This window comes from Netta rufina (assembly GCF_964035555.1).
Source record: "Netta rufina genome assembly, chromosome: 1".
NCBI classification, from domain to species: Eukaryota; Metazoa; Chordata; class Aves; order Anseriformes; family Anatidae; genus Netta; species Netta rufina.
The window spans coordinates 204,235,031-204,256,933 of record NC_140123.1 but is presented as its reverse complement, the minus strand read 5'-3'; the positions used below and the strand labels follow the sequence as shown (position 1 = coordinate 204,256,933).

General features: G+C 47.2%; 1 protein-coding gene across 1 annotated transcript in view; it reads left to right on the top strand.

Annotated features, from left to right (window-relative positions):
- The window catches only part of PLXNA4 (plexin A4), a gene marked incomplete at its 3' end in the record, with an annotated part of 399,326 nt that overhangs the window by 27,848 nt on the left and 349,575 nt on the right, over positions 1 to 21,903 (top strand). Inside the window, exon 3 of the mRNA XM_084283189.1 lies at positions 18,026 to 18,208. Coding sequence (XP_084139315.1) covers positions 18,026 to 18,208 — 183 coding nt within the window. The remainder of the gene's footprint in view (positions 1 to 18,025; positions 18,209 to 21,903) is intronic.

Sequence of the window (21,903 nt, the reverse complement as noted above, 5' to 3'; positions counted from 1 at the left end):
TTTATTTATTTATTTTTGTTTAGCCTCAAGGCTGCTGCAGATTCAAAAAACTGCCTTTAGATTTAGGCTGGGAGCTTCCCACTGGAGTCACTTTCCTGGGCTCTTAAGCCTCTCCTTGTATTTGCAAATCTGCTCTGCTCGTGCTCCATGCTAATGCTTGCAACACAGGACCTGTCAAATCGAGAATTTTGAAACCCATCAATCACATGGCTTCTGTGGCTTTAGAAAGAGGAAAAAGGGCCAACAGCTTTCCTCTGTCCCTTGGGGTGAATCCTGGATAAATCAGGCTGAATTTGGAGGGACAGCGCTGCAGAGACTGGGGAGAGGACAAGGAATCAGGGACTGAGTGACACAGTAGGGAAAACTATAAGAGCATCTTTGTGACTGTGAATCAGAGATACTAATGCTTCCCATCTGGAAAAGGAGCCTGGAGATCCTTGGAGAAAAAAACAGGGGTCTGAAAAGGTAACTAAATGGGCTGTGCTATCCTTAAATGAGTCTACTTAGAGCTGCTGGCAAGCCCTGCTTGAGATCAGCTGTGCTGCCCGAGGGACGAGGTATTAGTGACTTGGCTGCTGTAAGGATTGCAGAGTCCAGCCGCTAAGCTTGGAAAATATTTGGTGGTTGGAGAAGTATTTTGGAGCCTGGGCATATGTCCATGAGGACCTCGTCTCCTTTGCTGATGTCCTGCTTGCTAGCCAGCCACCAGTACCGCTGCTCTGCCTTTTAGAACATGGATTTGCAGCAGCTATAAAACCAATTACAAAGCTACCAGTGTGATTTTTCCTTTTTATTTATTTATTTTTTTTTCTGTAGATATCAAATGTGTCTCTGCTGGTGCAGGCTCAACCTGCCTGTGAACCTGAAGTTCAGTTCTGCTGCCCTGCTTCCAGCAGCCAAAATCCCGCATGCGAATAGTTACAGCTGGTACACTGGGCAGGGAGCAGATGGGTGGAAAGAAACTGTGGGATACCCCCACTGAGCATCGCAGAGAAATACTCTTAGAGGACATATTCCAGCCCTTCTCTGAGATACTAACTCTAAGACTGTGGATTATGGAGCTGGGCTCATCACTGTCCTCACATCTTGATGCACGGTCAGGCCTGACCTGTGAAAAACCAAAGGTGAATAGACAATCCTTGATGCTCGTTCCTCTCCTATCCTTCTGCTACAGCTGTCCTCCTCTTAATCTTCAGCATAGATCAGGAAAAGTAGATGGATTTTTATGTCTGGGCAGTTGATTTGCAAATTGGTGATGTTCACCAAGGTGGTGAATAGTTTCAGGTAATACCTCTGGTTTTCCTCTCTGCCCGTACCTTGCAAATGCAGGATAATAGCTTATATTTAAACAGCACACTTGACCTCAAATGCTTAGAAATTCATATAACCAGAGAAAAATGAAGCTGGGAAAAAAAAAAAAAGAGTCTTATGAGGTCATCTGATTTGCCCTTCTGCCTTACTTATAACATTTCTGACAGATGTTTGTCTCACCTGTTCTTAACCTCCAGTGATGGAGGCTCCCCTCTCTCCCTACATGATCTGTCTTTGCTGCTAGGGAGCTTTCCCTCACATCTAATCTAAATTTCCTTTCCTGATACTGAAGCCATTACTACTTATATAGCCCCAGAAAGCACTTCTGTTCCCTTTGACTATCTACCAAAAGCGTTGTGTGCCACCAAAATGCAACCACTTTTGCGGTGCAGTGTGGTGCATCGGTCTGTGGAGCAGAGGGAGTGAGGCTGTACAGATTCTCAAGGTGTTGGCAGAAGGTAGGGCTGGTCTAGAGGGAAAAAATGCTCATAAAGGCAGAAAACAATCTTTATGTCAGGTAAAGAAGATTGGGGTTCGAATGCATATCATAAACTTTGTAACTAACCATTGATGGAAATGCTGAATTTGTTTAGAAACATAAAAAAAGATAGTTCGGGAGGAAGATGGAGGTGTGAAGGGACCATTTCTGGGGGAAGGGATGAACTGAAGGGACCAACTGCTGGCTTAGGAGCTGGTTGCAACCCAGGGCTGTAACCTGGGGAGATCCCAGCCTCCTCGCCAGCCTGATCTGCCTCCCAGCGTCACCCGCCGCTCTGCAGCCTAACAGACTGCAGTCCCTGAAATGAAAAGGTGTCACCTCCACTGCTGCAGCTCTTACCGGATACACAGTGCAAATATCTGCCCAAGATAATCAAATTGTCTGTCCCCAACTATCGCCTGGTTTCTGCCTTTCGCCGGTATTTTCTTTTCCTTTTGGCAGGAAATGGAGTTTGACTGCTTAAATTACTGTATTCAATCTCTTCCTGTTTTTCATGGCAGTGTTGTCAGGTGGGAGAGAGCAGAAATGTTTTTTTTGAAGCTGACCAGCTAACAAAAGGCGTTGTGCAAAGAGCTGGGCAATATTTTTCCACCACTTTGCTAACAGAGGGCAGGGGAGGTGGGGCACTTGGGACTCAAGTCATTGTCTGACAAGTAACTCAGCCATGAAGGCTTCCCCTTCTGATGCTTCAAGCCACATTTAAATCACCAGCTCTCCAAAATATCCTTGTGGTTACCACTGCCTGGATCCCTGAGAGGTCTGCATCTCCTCCGTATGTCTGTTCCTCACGTGGACTCTGCTCTCCTACTCCTTCCTGCTTCCCTCTTTCCCCCTGCCCATTCTAGATGTTGAGACTGATCCATGCTCTGTACCACCAGGTCAGGAAGAGCCATTTCTAGCTCGAGTGCATATGGTATAAAGCACAATTTGACTCCTGGAGAGGCTGCTGTTGATGATGGAGTGGCCATAATTTTCCTACAGAAAATGTGTGTCATTATTTTCCTCTCCAGCAACACACAGGTCTGACAGAACACTTCTGAGACACCAAGCTGGGGAGAGCATTACCCCTGTTTTACAGGAGGGGCAGCTAAGGCACAGGAAAACGTGACTTGCAGCTCATTTACAGCTCAGGGACTCCCGGATCCAAGTGTTGTGCCCGATGTTCCCAACTGTTGCAGGGAGAGGGAATAACATCCTTGCTACTGCATTCCTCTCTATCATGGGGAACAGCAAAATAGAGTCATTTAAAAAGGACATGGGATGGAGTTGCTGGAAAAAAAGTCTCTTTCAAAGGAAAAAAGAATCACTTTATCAACCAAAAGGCAGGGGTTATCATCTCTTTCTATCATTCCCCCTACAATTTCCCTTAGAAGGAAAAGGTTGGGGAAAAAAACGAATGTTAACGCTTGCTTAGCCCTAAGGGAGAGGAGCATGTGGAAGGTGGTCCACGCGGTGCTGCTGCTGCCTTGACATTTTGCACACACAGCGTGTGCTTGTTTCTCCTGGTGGGGCCGGCCATGGCATGAGCCTGCCGCTTTCCCTGGGGAATGACTCAGAGTCACAGGAACGAGCTATCGGTTTCATGAGACCTCAGAGCGCCGCTGCTTGCCAGCAGGGCTATCCAAAGTGAATCTCTGTGAGGTCAATGCCACTCATGCTTGTACAATAGGGACTTTTGTTCATCTCGACTGGATATACCACGCATAAAAGCTTTGCAGGCGCTCCTTTAGCCCAAATCACACAGGCTTATGTTCCTGATCCAAAGGGCTCGTAGTCAGTTGAGGACCACTTTTTGGCCAACTTTTAATGGTGTTTTCCTCTTCTTCCTCTGTAAAGAAGAGCAGGAATCCTAAAAAAAAAGTGACAGGGAGCAGCCTGTGCAGAAACAGTAGCCTCAGAAATAGGGAAATGCCTCTCTGGGAATGCTCACTGGAGACGCTGAGACGGAGCAAACAGGCTGTGCCTGCCAGCTCTCTATTTGTATAATTGGTCACATCAGTTTGTGTTGGATGGCAGCGTGTGTGTGCAGCGTGTGCTGGAGGGACTTGCTGGGCCAAGCACTTCGAGAAGAGATGACCAGCGTCCTCTGCCAGCTTGGGAAGCCCAAATGGATGGAGGGTTTTATTGGGGATATCACTTGGACAAGGGGTAGGGTGCTGGCTTAGGATTTCTGCAGCTGAGCTCTGTGATTTGCACATCTCCCCCGTAAACCCTCCTCCCTCCCCTTTCTCCATCCCTTCACGGCCTGACTGTTGTCTCTCCGACAAAGCTGGCCGTGCTCTGGGGTGAAAGACACTTTAATAGAGAGAAATGTCATATTATCTTGCTACGTGAGGCTGCTCAGGCGAAAGCAGAGCGGGGAGCTCGCTCCAGTGATGTGGCTGGTATTTCTCGTGATTGTTGTCAGTGGTGGAAGTGACCAGAGACATCTGAGGCCGTGCTCCTCAGGCTAATGGAGAGCAACCGAGTTCAAATCTCCACTGCTCTGAGCAAGGTCCTGGCCCCTCGGTAACCGGAATTAGGAAAGGCTCCCCACCTCTTCCACTGCGATGTGACCAGGCAGGCTCATTAATTAGTGCTAATTCATTGACGAGCAAGCCCAGCGTTTGTGGTGTGCCAGGGACACGATGGCTGACACATAACGGAGTTGCAGGAGTGAAACCCTCCTGGTTTTCCAGTCGGTGTACGTAGCTGCAGCTGGGTAGCTCGGGGTGAGCACTGGGACTTTTCCAGTATCCACATCCCAGTTCAGCCTGGGTGTAGCTGCTGGCAACATCCTGACCTCTGGATATCCTTAAAAGCCCACAACTAGCATTTAGGTGGATGAACTAACCTGATGAAAACTCATTTTCAGGTGCTCCTTAGGCACCGCATGGGTTCATCTTCATTTTTTCCTTGGCTGCAGTCCTTCCTCCCAAGTGCCACCTCTCTGCTTTCTGCCAGTGGGGATAAGGACATGTCCCTGCCTCTGCAGAGTGCTCTGCACTCCAGGCAGGAGAAATGGCTTCAGTGGGCCTAGGGGAGAGAAAAACAAAAACTCTTAAGCACCTACATAAACTGAAGCTTGCACTTAAGGGCTGTAAGCCAGGCCCTAATTGCACAGAGAGGATGATTGCCTTTAAGGCATTAAGTGTGCTCCTCAGTATTAAACACCTGTCCTTGAAAGGATACCTCCAGATCAGAAATAACACTGCCTGTCATTAATTGTCTTATCACATCCCCTCCCTGCACCCTCTCCTTCCAAAATGCTCATTGTTTGTGCCGCAATAAAAAAAAATCAAGCTCTGAAAAAAGCTTCCGTGAAGCCGTCTATTTCCTTCCCAAACATAGGAGGAAATCCTCTGCCTTTAAGTGGCCGGGTGCCAAACCCGTGCGCGCTGCGCTGTTCCCTCCTGGCTCCTCGCGTCTGCTTGACCCTGCTCACACAAAATGTTCATTGAAGACGGAGCAGGGCCCAAGGCTGCTGACTTGCTGTTGTGTCTGAGATATTTCAGGCTCGGCTCCCTCCCCCAGCCATCAGTCCCATCTCCGGACCGCGCCGGCTCTGCCTCTGTGGCTCAGCATCATCTCTCAGCATCTCTCAGCATCCTCCGCTGGCCTCCAGGTAGATGCTTCTGCAAGTGAGCGAGGTGCCAGCTTCCACATTGCCGCCTGGGCCGTCTGCTTTGTGCTCCTCGATTGCCTTTATTTCTGGGAACCCATCTTTGCCGCTTCCCCTGCCAGCGACCCGGGCTGTTTTCTTCTGCGGTCGAGCCCTGCGGTCACACGTGGCTCAGCCTCGCGTTCTCAGAGGGCTCCATATGATCTCCTCGCGTTCGCTTCCATGCCGGCTGATCAGCTATTTCACAAACCTGACCTCATATTGCCTCACCAGGAGATTGCCTCCCAGGCCAAGGGGAAAGCTTATGCAACATTTGGGGAAAAAAAAGGAAAAAAAGCATCAAGCAAAACTCAGAAAAATCCTGCAAAGAGCCAGAAGCAAAGTGACTGCGTCTCCCTGCATGAGCCTGATGCTATTTAAAGCACCTCCGGACTGGGGGCAGCTGGGGTTTGTACAATAACCATTCTGTTGAGGAGGGGGTCACGGGTATGCTGGATTCAGCGTTGCTTTCCAGCCCAAATCCTGCACAGACCCCTTCTCACTGGCCTGATGTGAGTAGAGTTGTTGGGGTGAAAAACAGTGCAGGGTCTGTCTTCGTACTTGGGGAATCAGTGAAGATTTTTAGCCTCTGGGAACAGTCCGATGCACATGTCTGCATTTATTTTATATTCCAGCACACACATGGCACAGGGCATTATTTTTGCCCCAGAAATATCTGTGTTTACCTGAATTGCACAGAAGCACGCATCCACATTACATCAGGCAGCATTAATAGAGATGCTGGGAGTAGCCACTAAAAAAAATGGGGACAAGATATGATGATGGGGACAGGAAAGAGTGTTGTCCATACAGAGACGTGTCCAAGTCTCCTCTGACCATATTTGTGCCTGAGATGCTTCCAGCGTGGCATCTACGTGGCCATGCTGCAGTGGCATAGGCAGACTCTGGTTGATGTTAAAACAACTTTGGGACCAAACACAGTGTTTGTAGGGCTGGCACAGACCTGGCTGGATAGATATGTCCAAATTCGGGATGGAGCTGGGTGTCATGCTCGCATCTACCTATGAACCATCCGTCTCTTCAGCTCTACTCCTTTGCACAGATAAATGTTAGGAAGCGGAGCAGTGCGGCCTCACTGTGCTTGCTGAAGTGCAAACCTTTATCGCATCTTTATTCTGGAGGTAGCAAACGCTCTCACATTGATCCCACCTGAGCGTGCACAGTGATGTTTGTGTGTGTGTGACACGTTGCATCGTTACCTGCATCCAGCGGAGACACGGGGTGCCAGAGCTTTCAACGAGGTTTCAACTTGGAGACCTCTGGGACTGAGACCATGGGGACGTGGAGCTGAATAACAAAAGCTCTTGTTCTGGCTCTGCTGCTGTAATGTGTATGTGCTTTATAAAATAGCCATGAAATCCATAAGACCTAAACCCTGCCCTGTGCCACCAGCACCCAGTTGCTTAAATTTAGGAACAAGACACTGTTTCATCCCTAGTGTTTTCTGCTTTATGGTGCAGATTCTGTGGAGATAATACTTAGAGTAGTTACAGAAGTACTTGAAGCACAGGATACCCAGAGATTTAAGTGGTAATGCTGCGGACAGACAGAGAGACCTCTGTTTCCTCCATGCAGTATTGGAGCTGGCATAGCTGATAGAGCATGTGGGTGACATTAGATCAGTAGGAACAACATCGTATTTTCCCTGTTTCAATGTCATTACCCCGTCATTGTCACTGGTCCAAAATATAATGGGATTTGTTCAGCTGATTTATCCTGTAAACAAGCAATATTAGCCAGGCGCGCATTCAGCCACAGACAGGGAGTGGGAGAGGCCGAGCAAGGCAGCGTGCAGAAGGGAATAATAAAAAACGCGCTGCTCCTAATGAGGGAATGACCCAGCACTCATCAGTGGGTCAGGGCTATTGGTCGGGATCCCGCGCCAAGAAACACAGGGCTGTAATTGTCATGGTGTCCCTGCTTCTGAGGGCCGTCCGCCGCACAGGCCTGCTTTCAGCTGCAAAAAAAAAGAAAAAGAGTTGGGAGTTAATGGCTTGAGTGAATTTATACGTGGCTGACACGAGTGCTCTGAATTCCTCAGCTCCCCAGATCTGCACAGATAGAGGCAGCAAGTGGGAGATTTTTCTTGTCCGGTGCCTGCGTGATGTATTTTGTTGTTTCAAATGAGAACCAGGCTTATTTACATCCGTTTTTCACCAGATTATAGGACCAGAGACAAGGCGGTTCTCCCTGATACAGACGCGCAGCCTTCGACTCTCCATTATTTGGTGAGCACGCCGGGGTCTCTCGTACCCAACCCAGCAATTTCCCCATGCTGAAGAGCAACAACAGATACATGTTGTTCGTTACAACACTTAGCTTACCTTTGCAGGACCACAGCGAGGCTTAATTAATGCTTTTAGGCGGCTCTGGGAGAAGGTGTTGCCTGCATGCAAAGCAGCGTTGTTGTTTAATTTATCCAGCGCTGTTGGTGCGCGTGGCACTTTGCAGCCCAAATGATAATTTCGCCTGTGTAACAAAATAATAATTATAGTAATTGTGATTCAGCAGAGAATGTCTGGTGGTGCCAGCATAGGGGAGGCAGCTGGACTCTATCCGGCAAGGTGCTGGTGTGCGTCACTGGAATAGGAATGAGGGTGTCTGGCAGCTGCCAGAAATGCTCCGTCTCAGCCCAGGTTTAACCATTCTGTTACTAGCAAGTAGCAGGAGATAATGGGCCGGGGGTGAAGACGAACATGAGAGTTTAATGTGGGGAAGTTCTCCTTGTTGGGCATCTCTTTTTGGTGGACACAGCTGAGGGAAACGCAAGTTATGGCAAGGATGCTCGGGATTACGGAGGCAGAGCTGGCAGGGCACAGAGCTCAGTTCTCTTTCACCTCTTTCACCGCTGCTGTTGATGGAATTTGTTACACAGATCACCTTTGGCTTACCACGGAAATCCAATGTCCTTTAGGGGCAATTTTTCCCTCTCCCAAAGGCGTCTTTCTGCCTACACAGAACAACCCTTTTCACCCAGGATTTTCCCTCTGTGACATTTGCTCCCTGGCAGCACCAGGGGAAGTCAGTGCTGCTGTGTTTCAGGTGCATAACACAGCTTTGCAGCTGGAATATGTTCTTACAGGAGAGCTCTAGCAGCTTATTTGATCAATACTTCACTTCTGAAAAATCCCCAAATGTTTGTTTACCCAATAGACCATGGCAGTTTCAAAGGCAGAGTCTCCACACTCAATAATCTCTTTTTTGGGGGCGCGTGAAATTTTTTAAGTGAATTTCTTTGAGCTCACGGAAAGCACCGAGCTGAGAGCTACAGAGATCATATTCCTCTGTTTATCCTTCAGTGCCTCATCCACATGATCCTCCAGCCTCTCAGCCAGGAGAGGGAACTTTATGGGACTGCAGAGGAGCTCAGCTTCCTTTTACAGCCACATTTGCTGCTCTTTAGGTCCCATCCCTTCTTCCTGTTTGCAGACAGTTTCCCGCTTGGGAGGGAAGGAACCTCAGGGACCACACACCTCAGCGATCTGGTTTTCACCCCAGCTGCATGGCTTGGCGTGTTAATACTGAGGTTTGGAATTGTAATGCCAGATTTTTATTTTTTTTTTTTTTTTGGAGGAGGTGGAAATGATTTGCGAAAGAGAGATTTGGCTGACACAGCGATGATGAATGGGATGTGGGGTGTGAAGGCTTCCATGAACGGGAGCGTTTGGGATATCTCAGTTTGACAGCCTGCGTTGCTGCTGGAGGTACTGCCCCTCTTCCCTGCCTACATCACTTGCTTGGGCTCTAACCAAGGCTCTGAATTATCCCTTAACTTACAATATCAAAACAGAGAGAGTGTAAATATCCCACAGAAACATATTCCCACGTATCTGAGTTGGTTCCACACCTCATCTTGTTTATCTTGACACAGAGTGACTATTTTTCATGGCAGACACTTGGAATTGAAGTTGATGAAGGACCTGAAGGATATAGCGGAGGTCACATCAGTACACCATCTGCCAGTAACACGGATTCATTAACCTGGTGGTGTTTTCAGGCTGGATTTTTAATTGCACCTTCGCTCGTAATGCTAGGAGTGTCTTCTCTGCAAGTGGCCAAGAAGCAAATATGTCATTTTGCTGAGGACAGTATTGGCCTGGGGGCCTGAAAATGAAATATATGTGATGTAACAAAAGCACATAGTCAGTCTTAGTTTTCTCCTTTGGAGGACATGAACTGTTTCCTTCTGATAGCCTGCTGCTGCTTCCAGAGCAGAAATCCTGCTGCTGACCAGACCAAAGCCTGCGGTAAGGCAATGTTCACAGTAAAAGTGAGAATATGAGTTGAGGAACGTGCCACAGGCTGAAAAGCATCTGCACCTGCTGCTCCCTGGTCCTGTGGCTGCGACACAGCTGTGGTCTGTGTCTCCAGGGTCTGCAGCAAGAAATAAGAAAAGCCAACTTACTGCCAGCGTTGCTTAAATTTTGCAGTATTGGGGTCTAGAGTATATTTAGGGGTTCACTGATCAATGGATATTGTACACATCTTTTGGCACAGTAATCATGCAGAAATTCAGAACTAGGAGATGCTAAATTAATAGCCACTGTTGCTTCTTAGCAATAATCACTGAGCTCTGCCGAGCAAAAGGCCTGAAGACTACAAAAACCTGTTGGTCCCCATAAGAGAGGCAGCCTCCTCTTCAGGAAATTGCAAATTTTACGATGTGGAGGTAGATGGCAGAGGCTGTTGGGAAGCCTTATGCTCACAGTCCAGCAGGAACATAAATGCAGACATAACAAGTCTGTACCACATTAAGATTCTGCAGCACTCTGGAAACTTGACACCAGCCCTTGAACTGATGCTTAAACTACAGACCCCAAAACCAAACGCTGGTACAAGTTCTAGTTAATTTGAGCAACTTTTCCCCGGTCTTGTGTTCCTGAATGATATCTAAGTGAAAACCTCTTAGCATAGTGGGTACAATTTCCCTGTAATTGGTAAAGTTACTGTAACTGCACTGTCATTTGTATATGGTGACATGTAATTGCGTGGTAACCACTGCTGTGGTTGCACAAGTGAAAAGCAGCGTGCAATTATAACGTATTTCCAAATGCTGGCTCTTTATCCAGCTTCCATTATATCACTAAGCACCCTAGGGAAATGGCACTGGATATTTTTGTATGTCGTTAGACTGCGGGCTAACTGCTGAAGAGTGGGTTTGTTGGTGAGCTGTGCTGTCTTTGGTCGGTGGCCCAGGGTTCCCATCTTTTTGCCCACAAAATTTCTCCAGGCCTTGAATTGCAGATGACAAAGGTCTATAGCTGTTGGTGGTCACTGGGCAAGCCCACATTTTTTTTTCCTCACCCAGTGTCAGGAATGCATGTGATGGGAGGGCAGTAACAGGCATCAAATTATGTGAATGATGTGGCACAAGGTGAGTGTCAGAGGAGCTGTCTCCATCCTGCGCCAGGACCTCATGGCTAGACACTGGTAGCCACTGCCTGTAATTTGGTGGTCCTGCCACAGTTCACAGCACAGAACGTGGGGAGAAGGCTGGATGAGCCAAGTCCACGTGTCCCAGTGGGGTCAGAAGGGAGAGCTAGAGGTCAGAAGCAGAGATCCTGCTAAGAATGCAGGAGGTCAGAGGCAGATCCAATCCAGCTTAAGGGTACTGAAAATTCCTGGTGACAGATTTCCCTAGGACGTCCATCTCTCTAGAGTTTTAAATATATTGTGGAGCAGGACACGTGTCCATCCTCATCAGGAAGCTCAGTCCTTGCTGTTGAGAAGATCATGCACAAAGGTGATGAAGAGACCCTGGGACCTTGCAAAGATTCGACTGCATATTGCTGTTAATTTCTTACTGCTCTTGGCTCCCTGGCTCTGCTGGCAACACACGCAGCCGTAATGTATGCATTCCCTCCATCATCTGGAGTAGCCAAGCCTGAGATAACAAGAGTGAGAAGCCAAGTACCTGCCACTGTATGAAGACAAGGCTATTAGGCATTAGCTGTAAATCAAAGGCGAGAGACTTGGCCGTTGGGACAGCCTTTATCCCCGGTGAGTCTGGGGAATTGCTTTGGAGCCTGCTGAGATATCTGGAAAAAGGCCCTCGTGCTTTGATGGGGAAGGAAGATTTTACCCGAGTGAAAGCAAGGAGGAACGAGGGATGGCTAATCCTTTACCGAAGCCTTTCCCAAAATATGGATTAGGCTGTATTTGATTACCAGGGGCTCTTTCGGAGGCAAATTCCTAAAGCAGATGTTTAAGGGACACCTGCAGATCAGTAGGAGCACTATTTGCACTGTTCCCCGAATACCTTGCACTTCAGCCTGTAGTGCAATTCCCAGCGCTTCTGCTGGGCAATCAGATGAGATCAATGAGGGAGGTGTTGTAATCAGAGCTCTAACCCTTCTGCTGAGTTTGGGGGTTTTGGGGAGTCGGTGAATCTCTAGAGACCTAAGCCAGCACGAGCCTTGTAAAACCATCCTCTTCAGGAGGGTTTGGATGCGTTCATTATTTATTTGATAGGCTTAATCCTGGAGAAGGCAGATGCCTGCCAGGATCCTCCTGTAAATCAGGGCCATTCTTTGCACATCCTTCCTATTTCACTGGCAAACGTGACACTTGGCCACAGTGTCACTGCTGCAGATGAAACCTCTGCTTGCCGATGCAGGGAGCGGTGGCAGGAGCAGACAGCAGCCTCTCACCAGCTGGCTCCCCACTGCGCATCAGCGTGAGATGGAGAGGCAGCTGGTGGGACTCGGGAGGGCATTTATGCCCTGGGAGCTGCCAATCACTCTCACATGAAGATATTTTGGATATGTAAAGCACCTAATAAACCTGTGTTTAGCAGCTTCCCTGGGGCAGAGGGGCAGTGAGTAATATTCCCTCACTGGCAGGTGGAACGTGATGCAGGATGCTGGTTTGACTCCATTCCAGCATCTCAACCACAAGGCCCCCCCCTTCCTTTCTGAGTTACCTACAGACCACACTGTGAATTTCTGCGTTAGATTTAACTGCTCAAGATGCAAGAATTGCTGATTGCTTTCCTGCCTCTTTAGATCTTCCCTTTGCCCCTCCCTGATATCCCAGCTGGCGTGCCAGCAGTGTTGTGAGCAGAGTGAATTCATGTCCTCACCTCCGCTTTCATTCTGGAAAGTCGTTAACGTGAAATTGCCAAGCAGAGAAGCTCCAGAGAGTTTAACGTGGCTACTTTATATTGCTGTTAGGAGTGTCTGGAATTGAAAATAAACCTGCGCTTGCAACTCCTGACCCTTTCATCATAAATCCAAATTTCCTTACGTGTTTCTCTTTGCTGAAGAAGATGACTGTATTTCTGCCTTTACAAAGATGTTGTGCATGCAGCTGAGAGCCCCAGCTGCACAGAAGTTAGCTGATGTTTATTTGTAGGGTTTAACTCACTGGTATTTTTTTATTTTATTGTTGTAGATGATCCCCTGAGGAAATCATCCCAATGTGTTAAATGAAAATTGTTTTCATGCAATGTGTGACTTGCTGGCCTTACTCTTCCTCCAAGCTCCTTCTTGGGGGACTGTTGTCTACTTTCAAACTGTAACTGTGCAATTGCTTCTCCAGCATCTGTGCAAGGGCACATGACTGTACAGCTTGGCCTGATCTGCCCTCAAACATCCCTTCACATCTCAGAGGTTAAGGTGCGCTGTGATGGTCCTAGCTCTCATCTGAACCTCATCTTTTTAATGCACTGATTTCACTCTTCAAACTTGTTTTGGTGTTTGGATGTGTCCTTCTGTAAATGATCTCAGGGGAGTGAGATGAAATCAGTGGGCTTAAAATTAGTTCTGTGCCTGTAGGTGGGAAAAGCTTGATTTCAGCCCTGTTAAGGTTAGGTCTGACTTCAGCTGGAGCTGGGCCCAATCTGTTGGAGGAGGAACTAACCTGTGGCAATTGGATTAATTAAGCCTCAACAGGCTGGGGATGTGCTGTAGATCAACTACAGGTTATTGTGTTTGATGCTGGGATTTCTGGGTCTGTATCCTCTTAGGGTTTTGCAGGCTGATAAGAGCTTATTCTGGCTATGTAAGCTCTGATATGCATCCACAGCAGTCATGCTCTAGCTAACACATCCCTGCTGTTGATAGAGTGCACTGCAGAGGACTCAATGCTGTATTCTTTCAGCCACGCAAGCTCAGACCTGTCTGGATGCCTGGAGAACAAGCAGAAGTAGCTTGCATCTCCCTGAAAAGTAACGCAGGAAACTCCTGTCTGAGATACAATGTCCTGGGTCATGCAGGAAGGTAGAGCAGATGATTACAGGGCCCATTTTGGTCTCTACATTACTTTGGGCTGTGCTGTTGGGGGGTAGCATACAATCATAGAATGCTTTGGATTGGAAGGGACTTAAAGATCTTCTAATGTCTCTGCATTCCTCCGAAGCTATCTGTCCTTGCTTCTACCCTCTGTAGGCATCCTCTCTCTGTTTTAATTTGTCCAGGAGCTCCTTGTTCATCCATGCAGGCCTCCTGGTGTTTTTGTCTGACTTCCTCTTTGTTGGGAAGTATGATCCTTGAATATTAACTAGCTTTTTGGGTCCCTCTTCCCTCCAGGGCTTTGTCCCTTGGTATTCTTCCAAGCAGATCCCTGAAGAGGGTAAAGTCTGCTCTCCCAAAGCCCAGGGTAGTGAGCTTGCTGTGCCCTTAGGATCCTAAACTACACCATGTCATGGTCACTGCATCCAAGGCTGCCCTTGGGGTTCATATTCTCCACCAGTCCCTCCTTGTTGGTGAGAATGAGATCCAACGTAGCATCTCTACTCGTTAGCTCCTCTATAACTTGGAGAAGGAAGTTACCAGTGCATTTCAGGAACCTCCTGGATTGCCTGTGCCCTGCTGTGCTGTCCCTCCAACAGATATCAGGGTGGTTCAAGTCTCACATGAAGACCAGGGCTTGCAAACTTGAGGCTGTTTCTATCTGTCTATAAAAGGCCTCATCTGCTTGGTCTTCCTGACCAGGTGGCCTGTAGCAGACCACCACTACAATGTCCCCTTTCCCTACCCTCCCTTTAATCTTGACCCATCAGTTCTCTGCCAATTCCTCATCCATCCCCAGGCAGAGCTCCTCGTGCTCCAGCTGCTCATTGACATAGAGGGCAATGTCCCCTTCTTTCCTAAATGTCCACTTCTTTCCTGCCTGTCTTTCCTAAAGAGCTTGTGTCCAGCCATCCTAACACTGCAGTCATGGAAGCAATCCCACCATGACTACAATGCCAATGAAGTCATAGCCCTGCAGGCTATGACATCTCTAACTCCTCTTGTTTATTACTCCTGCTACCTGCATTTGGATAGAGACATTTGAGTGGGGACCCTGATGAAGCTGACTTCCCAGCTGGAGTGGCTGGAATTCCTTCGTGCTGCTCTTCAGGTGCTCTCCTGCTGGCCCACGACCCTTTTCCAGGCTCTGGGTATCTGTTGCTGACATTGGCAGCAAACTGGGAGGAGTGGGATGGATTGGGATATTCCACAACTATAGTTTAAAGCCCTCTTCACCAGCCTGGTAAGCCTATAACCAAAGATGTTTTAACCCTTCTCTGACAGGTGAACCCTATCAGCTCTCAGCAGACCAGGGTTCTTAAAGCAAGACCCATGGTCTAAGCAGGTGAACCCCTGGCTGTAGCACCAGTCCTGTAACCATCTACTGGTTTGCCAGATTCAGCTGGCCCTTTCCCTTTGACTGAGAGAACTGATTTAAAAAACTACCTGTGCTTCTGAGTCCTTTCCTGCTGCTCCCAGGGCTCTGTAATCCCTCTTGATGCTCCTCTGACTGCTTCTGGCTGCATCACTGGTGCCCATGGGAAACAGCAGCAGCAGATAACAGTCTTTAGGCTGTACGAGGCTTGGTGGTCTATTAGTGATAACCTTGATATGAGTCCCTGGTGAGCAGCAGGCTTCCCTCAAGAGCAGCTCAGGTCAGCAGATGAGCACCTCTGTACCTCTCACAGGAGAGTCTCCTGCTGCTATCACCCACAGCCTTTTCTTAGTAGGACTGGTTGTTCTGTGGGGAGCAGTTTTACTCAGCCCCAACCCCCTGCAACGGGTCTTTTCGGTCAGCAGAGGGGTGAAGTGCTTCTGTAAGGCCACCTCAGGCTGTAAGGGCACACCAGACCCCTGGGGGCAGGCCCTTCCTCCTGCTGCTCCCCATTGCTTTCAGCTTCCCCTCTGTGCTGTCATTGCCCAGCCCCCTTCCCTCCCCCCTGCGCATTCTTTTAGTGGTGCTGGGGGAATTTTGGGCTGTTTGGGCACAGGCTGCTGACTGCTAGGATCCATATAACTCCTCCTCAGCCTCCCTGATGCTATGTGTCCTCCTCATGGCTTCCTACAGCTCACCCACCAGCAGCAGGAGGTCCTGCACCTTTGGCAAGCAGGCAGGCATGCCACCAGCCCCTGCCCCAGGGGAAAGGTTGCTGCTGAGGGAGCAGGGACTCCATTAGTACAACTAATGAGAGCTGCTGGTCTCTTGAGTGTCCTAGGGGCTCTGCCATGCTAGGGGGACCCCTAAGCCTGTGCCCACTCTGCTCTCCGTTTTCACTGCTTGCTGGTGTCATCTGTGGTTTGAGGTGGATGTGCTGCACCCTAGGTAAGTTGTCCGCTGGTCCTATTAAGTTTTTCACTCTTGGTAGAGAAGAACGCTGTTTTGTGTTTCTTATTTTCTTCCAGCACCATGGCAAAGCAGGGTTTTCCCTTGCCCTCTTTTCTGCCGTTTGTAGAAGGTGTGGGGATCTTTCGCTTTCAGTCTGAAATGATTTTTCCCTCAGCTTGTCAAGTGTTTCTGGGCAAACTGACTTCAAATCCTGAATTTTTCTCAAATCCTGCTTCAGTGGGATAATTCAGTGGGAAGGGACCCCAGGGGGTCACCCAGTCCAGCTTCCTGCTCAAAGCATGGTGCATCCTAGGCTTGGGGGACTTCTGGAGTCCTTTTGCAGTCACTTGCTCTACCATGAGGTGATCCAGTGCATTCCAGGGTTGAAAGGATGGTTTGATCTTCAGCATACCTCCTTTCCTTGATTACGGGGATGGTTTATGCGACTGCTATAGGCCACTTTTTAAGATTTCATGTGGTTGAAGCTAGGTGAGGTGGATCCCGTGCCAGGCGATGTGTCAGGTAGCAAACTAGGGAACAGAAGGCTGGTGACACTGCATCAGACCAATGTGCTGCTCCTCCACCTCACCGAAAAATCTGGGTAGTGTTGCTGCTTCTGACATCTTTGGTACTTCCCGAGTAATCAAGCTGTGTTTTTTATTTTTTTTTCTTCTTTTCTTCCCGAGCTACATAATAAAACTGGGCATGTTCTCATTATCCACAGAAACACTTGACTCCAGCAAGCCATGCTGTCATGGGGGTCTGCAGCATGGTGATCAGCGCGGTGGTGCTAGACCTCAGATGAATTTGGCCTTTGGATCTGGGATGCAGATTTATCTTAAATTTTGTGCTAGCATTGTAGACTAGCAATATCCTGTCTGCAGCTCATAAACGCTCTTGATCTGATCTGTAATTGCACTTTGAGATGGTGTTTTAGCTCTGAAAGGGCAGTCCTCAAACACTAATGACTTTTGCAGGCCAGAGCTCAGGCTAGCTCTTCCTTACTAATGGCTGTTTGAATTCCTTGTAGATTTTATTTGTTTATAAATATGTTTAGGACACATTATTTTTCCATTCAGCAAAAACATCTGTAATTATTTCCTGTAATTGCTGGGTGAGGACAAAATGAATCAACACTCAGGCTTTTGCTGCCTGTGTGAACTCAATCAAGGAGCAGCATATATTCTAGCCATGCTTCCCAGAAGATGTGATCTCAGATAAAGAAAATGGTCATAGCTCTTCTTTATCAATATAAGAGGATCAAGTAACTTTCTTGTAGACTGAATTATTGCTTTTCTAGGCCTTAGTCCAGCAAAAAAAAAAAAAAATTAAGCAGGTGCTTAGCTTCAGATGTGTAAGTGGTCACACTGAAGTCAATAAAGTCTAATTGCTTTGGCAATTGCATGCTATAATATTTGGAACTTCATCTGTATTTGTGTTACTCTGTGGGACCTTCACACTGCCAACCTGTATTAATCTCACCTATTTTCCAGATCGTGCTGTGAGGTAGGATAGAAGAGTTGTCCACATTGTTCTGCTGTTGCTCTTCTGTAACTCCCTCAAGTTGAAGGCAACACCATCTTATTTGCTAATGTAGATTTAGCTCAGTGGTTTGTATTCTGGATCCCTGGGGAATGATGTGCAAACATTACTTTTGACAGACCTAGAAATGTTTAAAACTTTCAATGGACTTTGAGTGCTAGCTAAAAGAGACTGGTAAAGTAGTAGGAAAAATGCTTAAAATAATATATCCTGCTGGGCTGTCATTCAAGAGAAACAAGTTTCCAGTGTGCCTTCTGTCTGTAACTCATCATGCGACTCTGGACAATTTATTTCCACCTTTGTAATCCTCCAGTCCTGCCTTTGTCATCAATTTGTCAGTCTGTATAAATTATAGGCATGTTGCATAACGGTGGCCGCGGTTGGATGGATACTTTGCAGATAGCTAAAGAATTAGTGGCTTCACTTTTTCATGCTGTCTTCCTTGTTGTTTACAGCTGTTAACGATTGATGACAATTTCTGTGGCCTGGATATGAATGCCCCGTTGGGAGTATCATCAATGGTGCGTGGGCTCCCCATTTTCACTGAGGACGGAGACAGAATGACATCCGTGATTGCCTACGTTTACAAGAACCACTCCCTGGCTTTTGTGGGAACCAAGAGTGGGAAGCTCAAGAAGGTAAGACCTAACGTGGTCCTTTAACTCTTATTTTCACGTTCTTACGGAGATTGGCAGTGTGGTGTTGTTGTGTGTGAATGCAATCCTTATTGTAAGGTGCATCACCTACACTGGGATAGCAAATGTTGTTTTGGTTGGCAAACAGTCGCATTTGACCCCCAAAGAGTAAAGCTGACGTGAGAAAGGCAGACTCACAAATTGGTTTTATCTGCAAAAGAATGTCTGAAGTCAAACCGCGGGCAGACTTGATGCAGTTTAAACCCAACAGATTTTTTTGTGTGTTCAGACCATCTCTAATTAAGTAGTTGATCACATGGTGCATGCCGGAGAAAACAGGATTGTGACTGAAGTTTGTTAAGAAATGGGATTCATGCTCTGGAGATCTTTCTTCAGAGCAATGTGACTGGACCATGACTTTACCACAAGCCCAGCATGGGATTAGTGGTTGCTGGGTGCTTGTGCTGTAGGAAGTGTTTTCAGCAAAAGGAAGCTATCTGAATGATAATGAGCTTTATGCTGGTGGAGTAACCATGGCTGATGCCACAGAAATAAATTCATTCTTTATTGTGTTTGAGCTTATGTTCCTCACTCTGCATTCTCACTAAAAATATGCCTGTTGCATGGCTGTCGTGTAACAGCTGCTGTTGTTCATCATGTAAGGCAGTTGTAGAGGCCTTAAGAGGTAGAAACTGGGATTTTTTTTACCTGGTGCTTTTGGTAGATGCTTTTCTATAAGCAGCAGAAGGTGGTAGAACTGATCTTCTCGTGTTAATGATGGGTACCACATGCTTTTCAACACCTCCGTGCCAATCTGGCAATGTTTGAATGCTTGGGCTGGGCATGTTGCAAAATATTGTGTGTGTGAGGAGATCGTGGCTTTGTGAGAATAATGCAGATGGGTGATACACTGGGAGGGGAGGTTGGACTGAGCCTTGGACGTTGTGTTGGGTGTTGACACCTCTTTGAATTCCTTTTTACAAATAATAACCTCAAACTGGGGAGATGATGGTGCTATTAAAAGGTTGCCCATATGGGTTGTATATATGATGGACAGAGTGGAAAGGAGGACGGGAGTCATTTGTTCACAGATACAAAACCAGAGATCTTAGATCTTCTTTATGTTCCTCCACTTGCTGCTTCACTTAAAAATGGTATCTAAGTTTTAAATTCAGATGGCATGGCCCCTGTGCTGTGTGAGGTTTGTAAGGGGAACAGGATCATGCCCACTGACAAACGTCTCCAGTCCTGTTCAACAGAGGAAAGGCTGCTGATGCTTTTACAAAGAATAAGGTGTGTATTTTTTCTTTTTTAATGGTCTGTTCAAGCATGTGGAAAAGGAGCCAAATTGTTTTTTAAACCATTGTAATAAAAATAATCTCCTCCCCTGACTAATTAGGTTTTGCTTCCTTGTCATCTGTGATATCATAATAAGCTGTTCAGTCCTCCAGCCAGTCTCTTGGGGAAAGAAATAGGACAGCTGAGATCTGAATAGTAAATATCCGAAAGACCTAAATGGTTAAGAATGACGCTGCTTCTCTGCACTTGCAAGCATTTGTTTTTTCTTTTGGCTCCAGGAGAAGCAAAGTCAGACGTAGCTCTGTCTTTGCCTTTGCAGGTCACATTGCAGAATCCAACATCTCATCTTTTTTTTAAAAGGGGAAAATGGGAGTGAGAAAGCTTTTTGTTTTTTACCGAGCGTGGTGAGGAGTGGGGACAGCCTTATAGGGTAAAGAATGAGAAGAGGCGAGCTGAACTAACTGATGTAACTTGAGAAAGCTGCGTTTTATTCTCTTTTTCCTAACATGATGAATGTTCTGTCTGCGGTAGTTAGTGCGGTGGGCGTGTGTGTCAGAGCAGGGCTGGAGCCATGGGCTGAGATCTTCATGGGCTGAGTAATTCTCCATCAGGGAGGTGGCATGCAAAGCTGTCAGTGCAAAATAAAGCTCCCCCAAACTCAAAGGGTTGTTTTGGACCAGTTGAGCCTGGAAACATTCACTTCCCGCAGGTTCAGCCTGGGCCTTGCTATGACATCTGCAATCACTGACTCCTCCTGGGCTCCTGAAGGTATCTGAGCGCAGGACCTCAGCCTGCTTTCCCCTCCAAGGGCCACACGAGGCCAATTTGGCACTCATTTTTTTTTTTCACTTGATATTCCTTGGTCCCTGCCAAGGCTTCATGGCCTTTCGAAGCTTTGTTTTCCATCTTGGCTCATCAAACAGGTGCTTTTGAATAGGAAGCAAGGGAAATACTGCGTCGGTAATTGCAACTCCTGCACGATCCATTACGTTGAAATGAAGTTTGATTTATGTTTTTTTTTTTTTTTAAAAATGCATATGGGTAAATTGAAATAAGCTATATGAGATGAGATGAAGCGCTGCGTACCAGTGGATGAAGCCCAGGGGCTGTCATTTTCCTGCTGCCTGCTGGGTCCTGCCATGCACAGCACGTACTGCAGCTTCTCCTGGTACTTGGAGAAGCCACGGCGAAGAGTTTCTGGCTAGCACAAAGAGATGGGCTATTAGATTATCCTCAGTACAGCAGGATCTGCTCAGCTGTTGTGTGAAAACTCACCACAAGTAATTAGAGGACGGTTTTGCAGAAACTTCCCTTATTTTTTTCCTCCAGTTTCAGTCTTTTTTCCCCTGTTTCTATTTTTATATGAAAGATCCAGACCGCGTATCGGATTTTGATGCATGCAACCCATGGAAGCGCTGCAAAATACTCGCAGTCATAAAGCACTGTCTGGTAGTTGATACACAAATGTCACGTGTCAGAGGAATTTATCCAGTGGCACACAAACCCGAAGTAAAATATTGTGCTTTACAGGAACATATCATTAAAATGAAAACTAGCAGCATATCAGGAATCTGCCCGTGTAACCAAGACAACAAAGAGAGAAAGAAAAGGAAAAACTGAGATAGAGATAGGGTAGGAAAAGAAGGGAGTGAAAGAGAATGACAAGGCTGGCCCCAGCTATTTCACTGCCCTGGGCAAAATACATTTTGCAACCCTCTCTCATTCACACAGCTACATGTGCAGACCAACAGGAAAGCTCTGAATAATGTGCTGTAGAAATATGCCCTACAAGTCTGCCAGCTTGTCCACAGCACAGTGTGGCCCTGCAGAACGGTGATATAAATAGGATAAAAATGCAGAGCTATGAAAAAGGAGAAAAAATTGTCCCTGTCCGTATCTTGTGGTGGAAACCGCAGCCTGATTAAAGGGCTGCTGGGTGCTGGTGTCCTCTTGGGGGTGGAGAAGGTGGCCCAGGGATAAGTGGGTTGAGAAATGGACACGTTCAGTTCTTTGCTCTCCCAGAAGCTTCTGGTCTTCTTCTGTTTCCCCCCTGCCAAGGGAAGGAAGTGCTTTGTTTGCTCTAAGGAGTGTCAGGGGAAATTAATGCACTAAATGTTGCAAGGGGCTCAGGTACGAAGCGTTAGGATCGTATCAAACAGCTCCAACAGACAAATCAGAGGAGATGCAAAACACAGCTCCTGACCACTTGTGGGCATTGAAGATGCTGCGGTACTTTTTAATGAGAAATATTTCATCTTGCATGCTTTGGTCAGATCCCATATCTAATTACCCGCTGTCCCACAGTGTCCCCTGTGCCTCCGTGCTGTGCTGGTGAGCATTGCCACCGCTTTAGGATGCTCCAGGGTGCTTGGTGGGCTTTGAAGGCAGAGTGAGCTCCT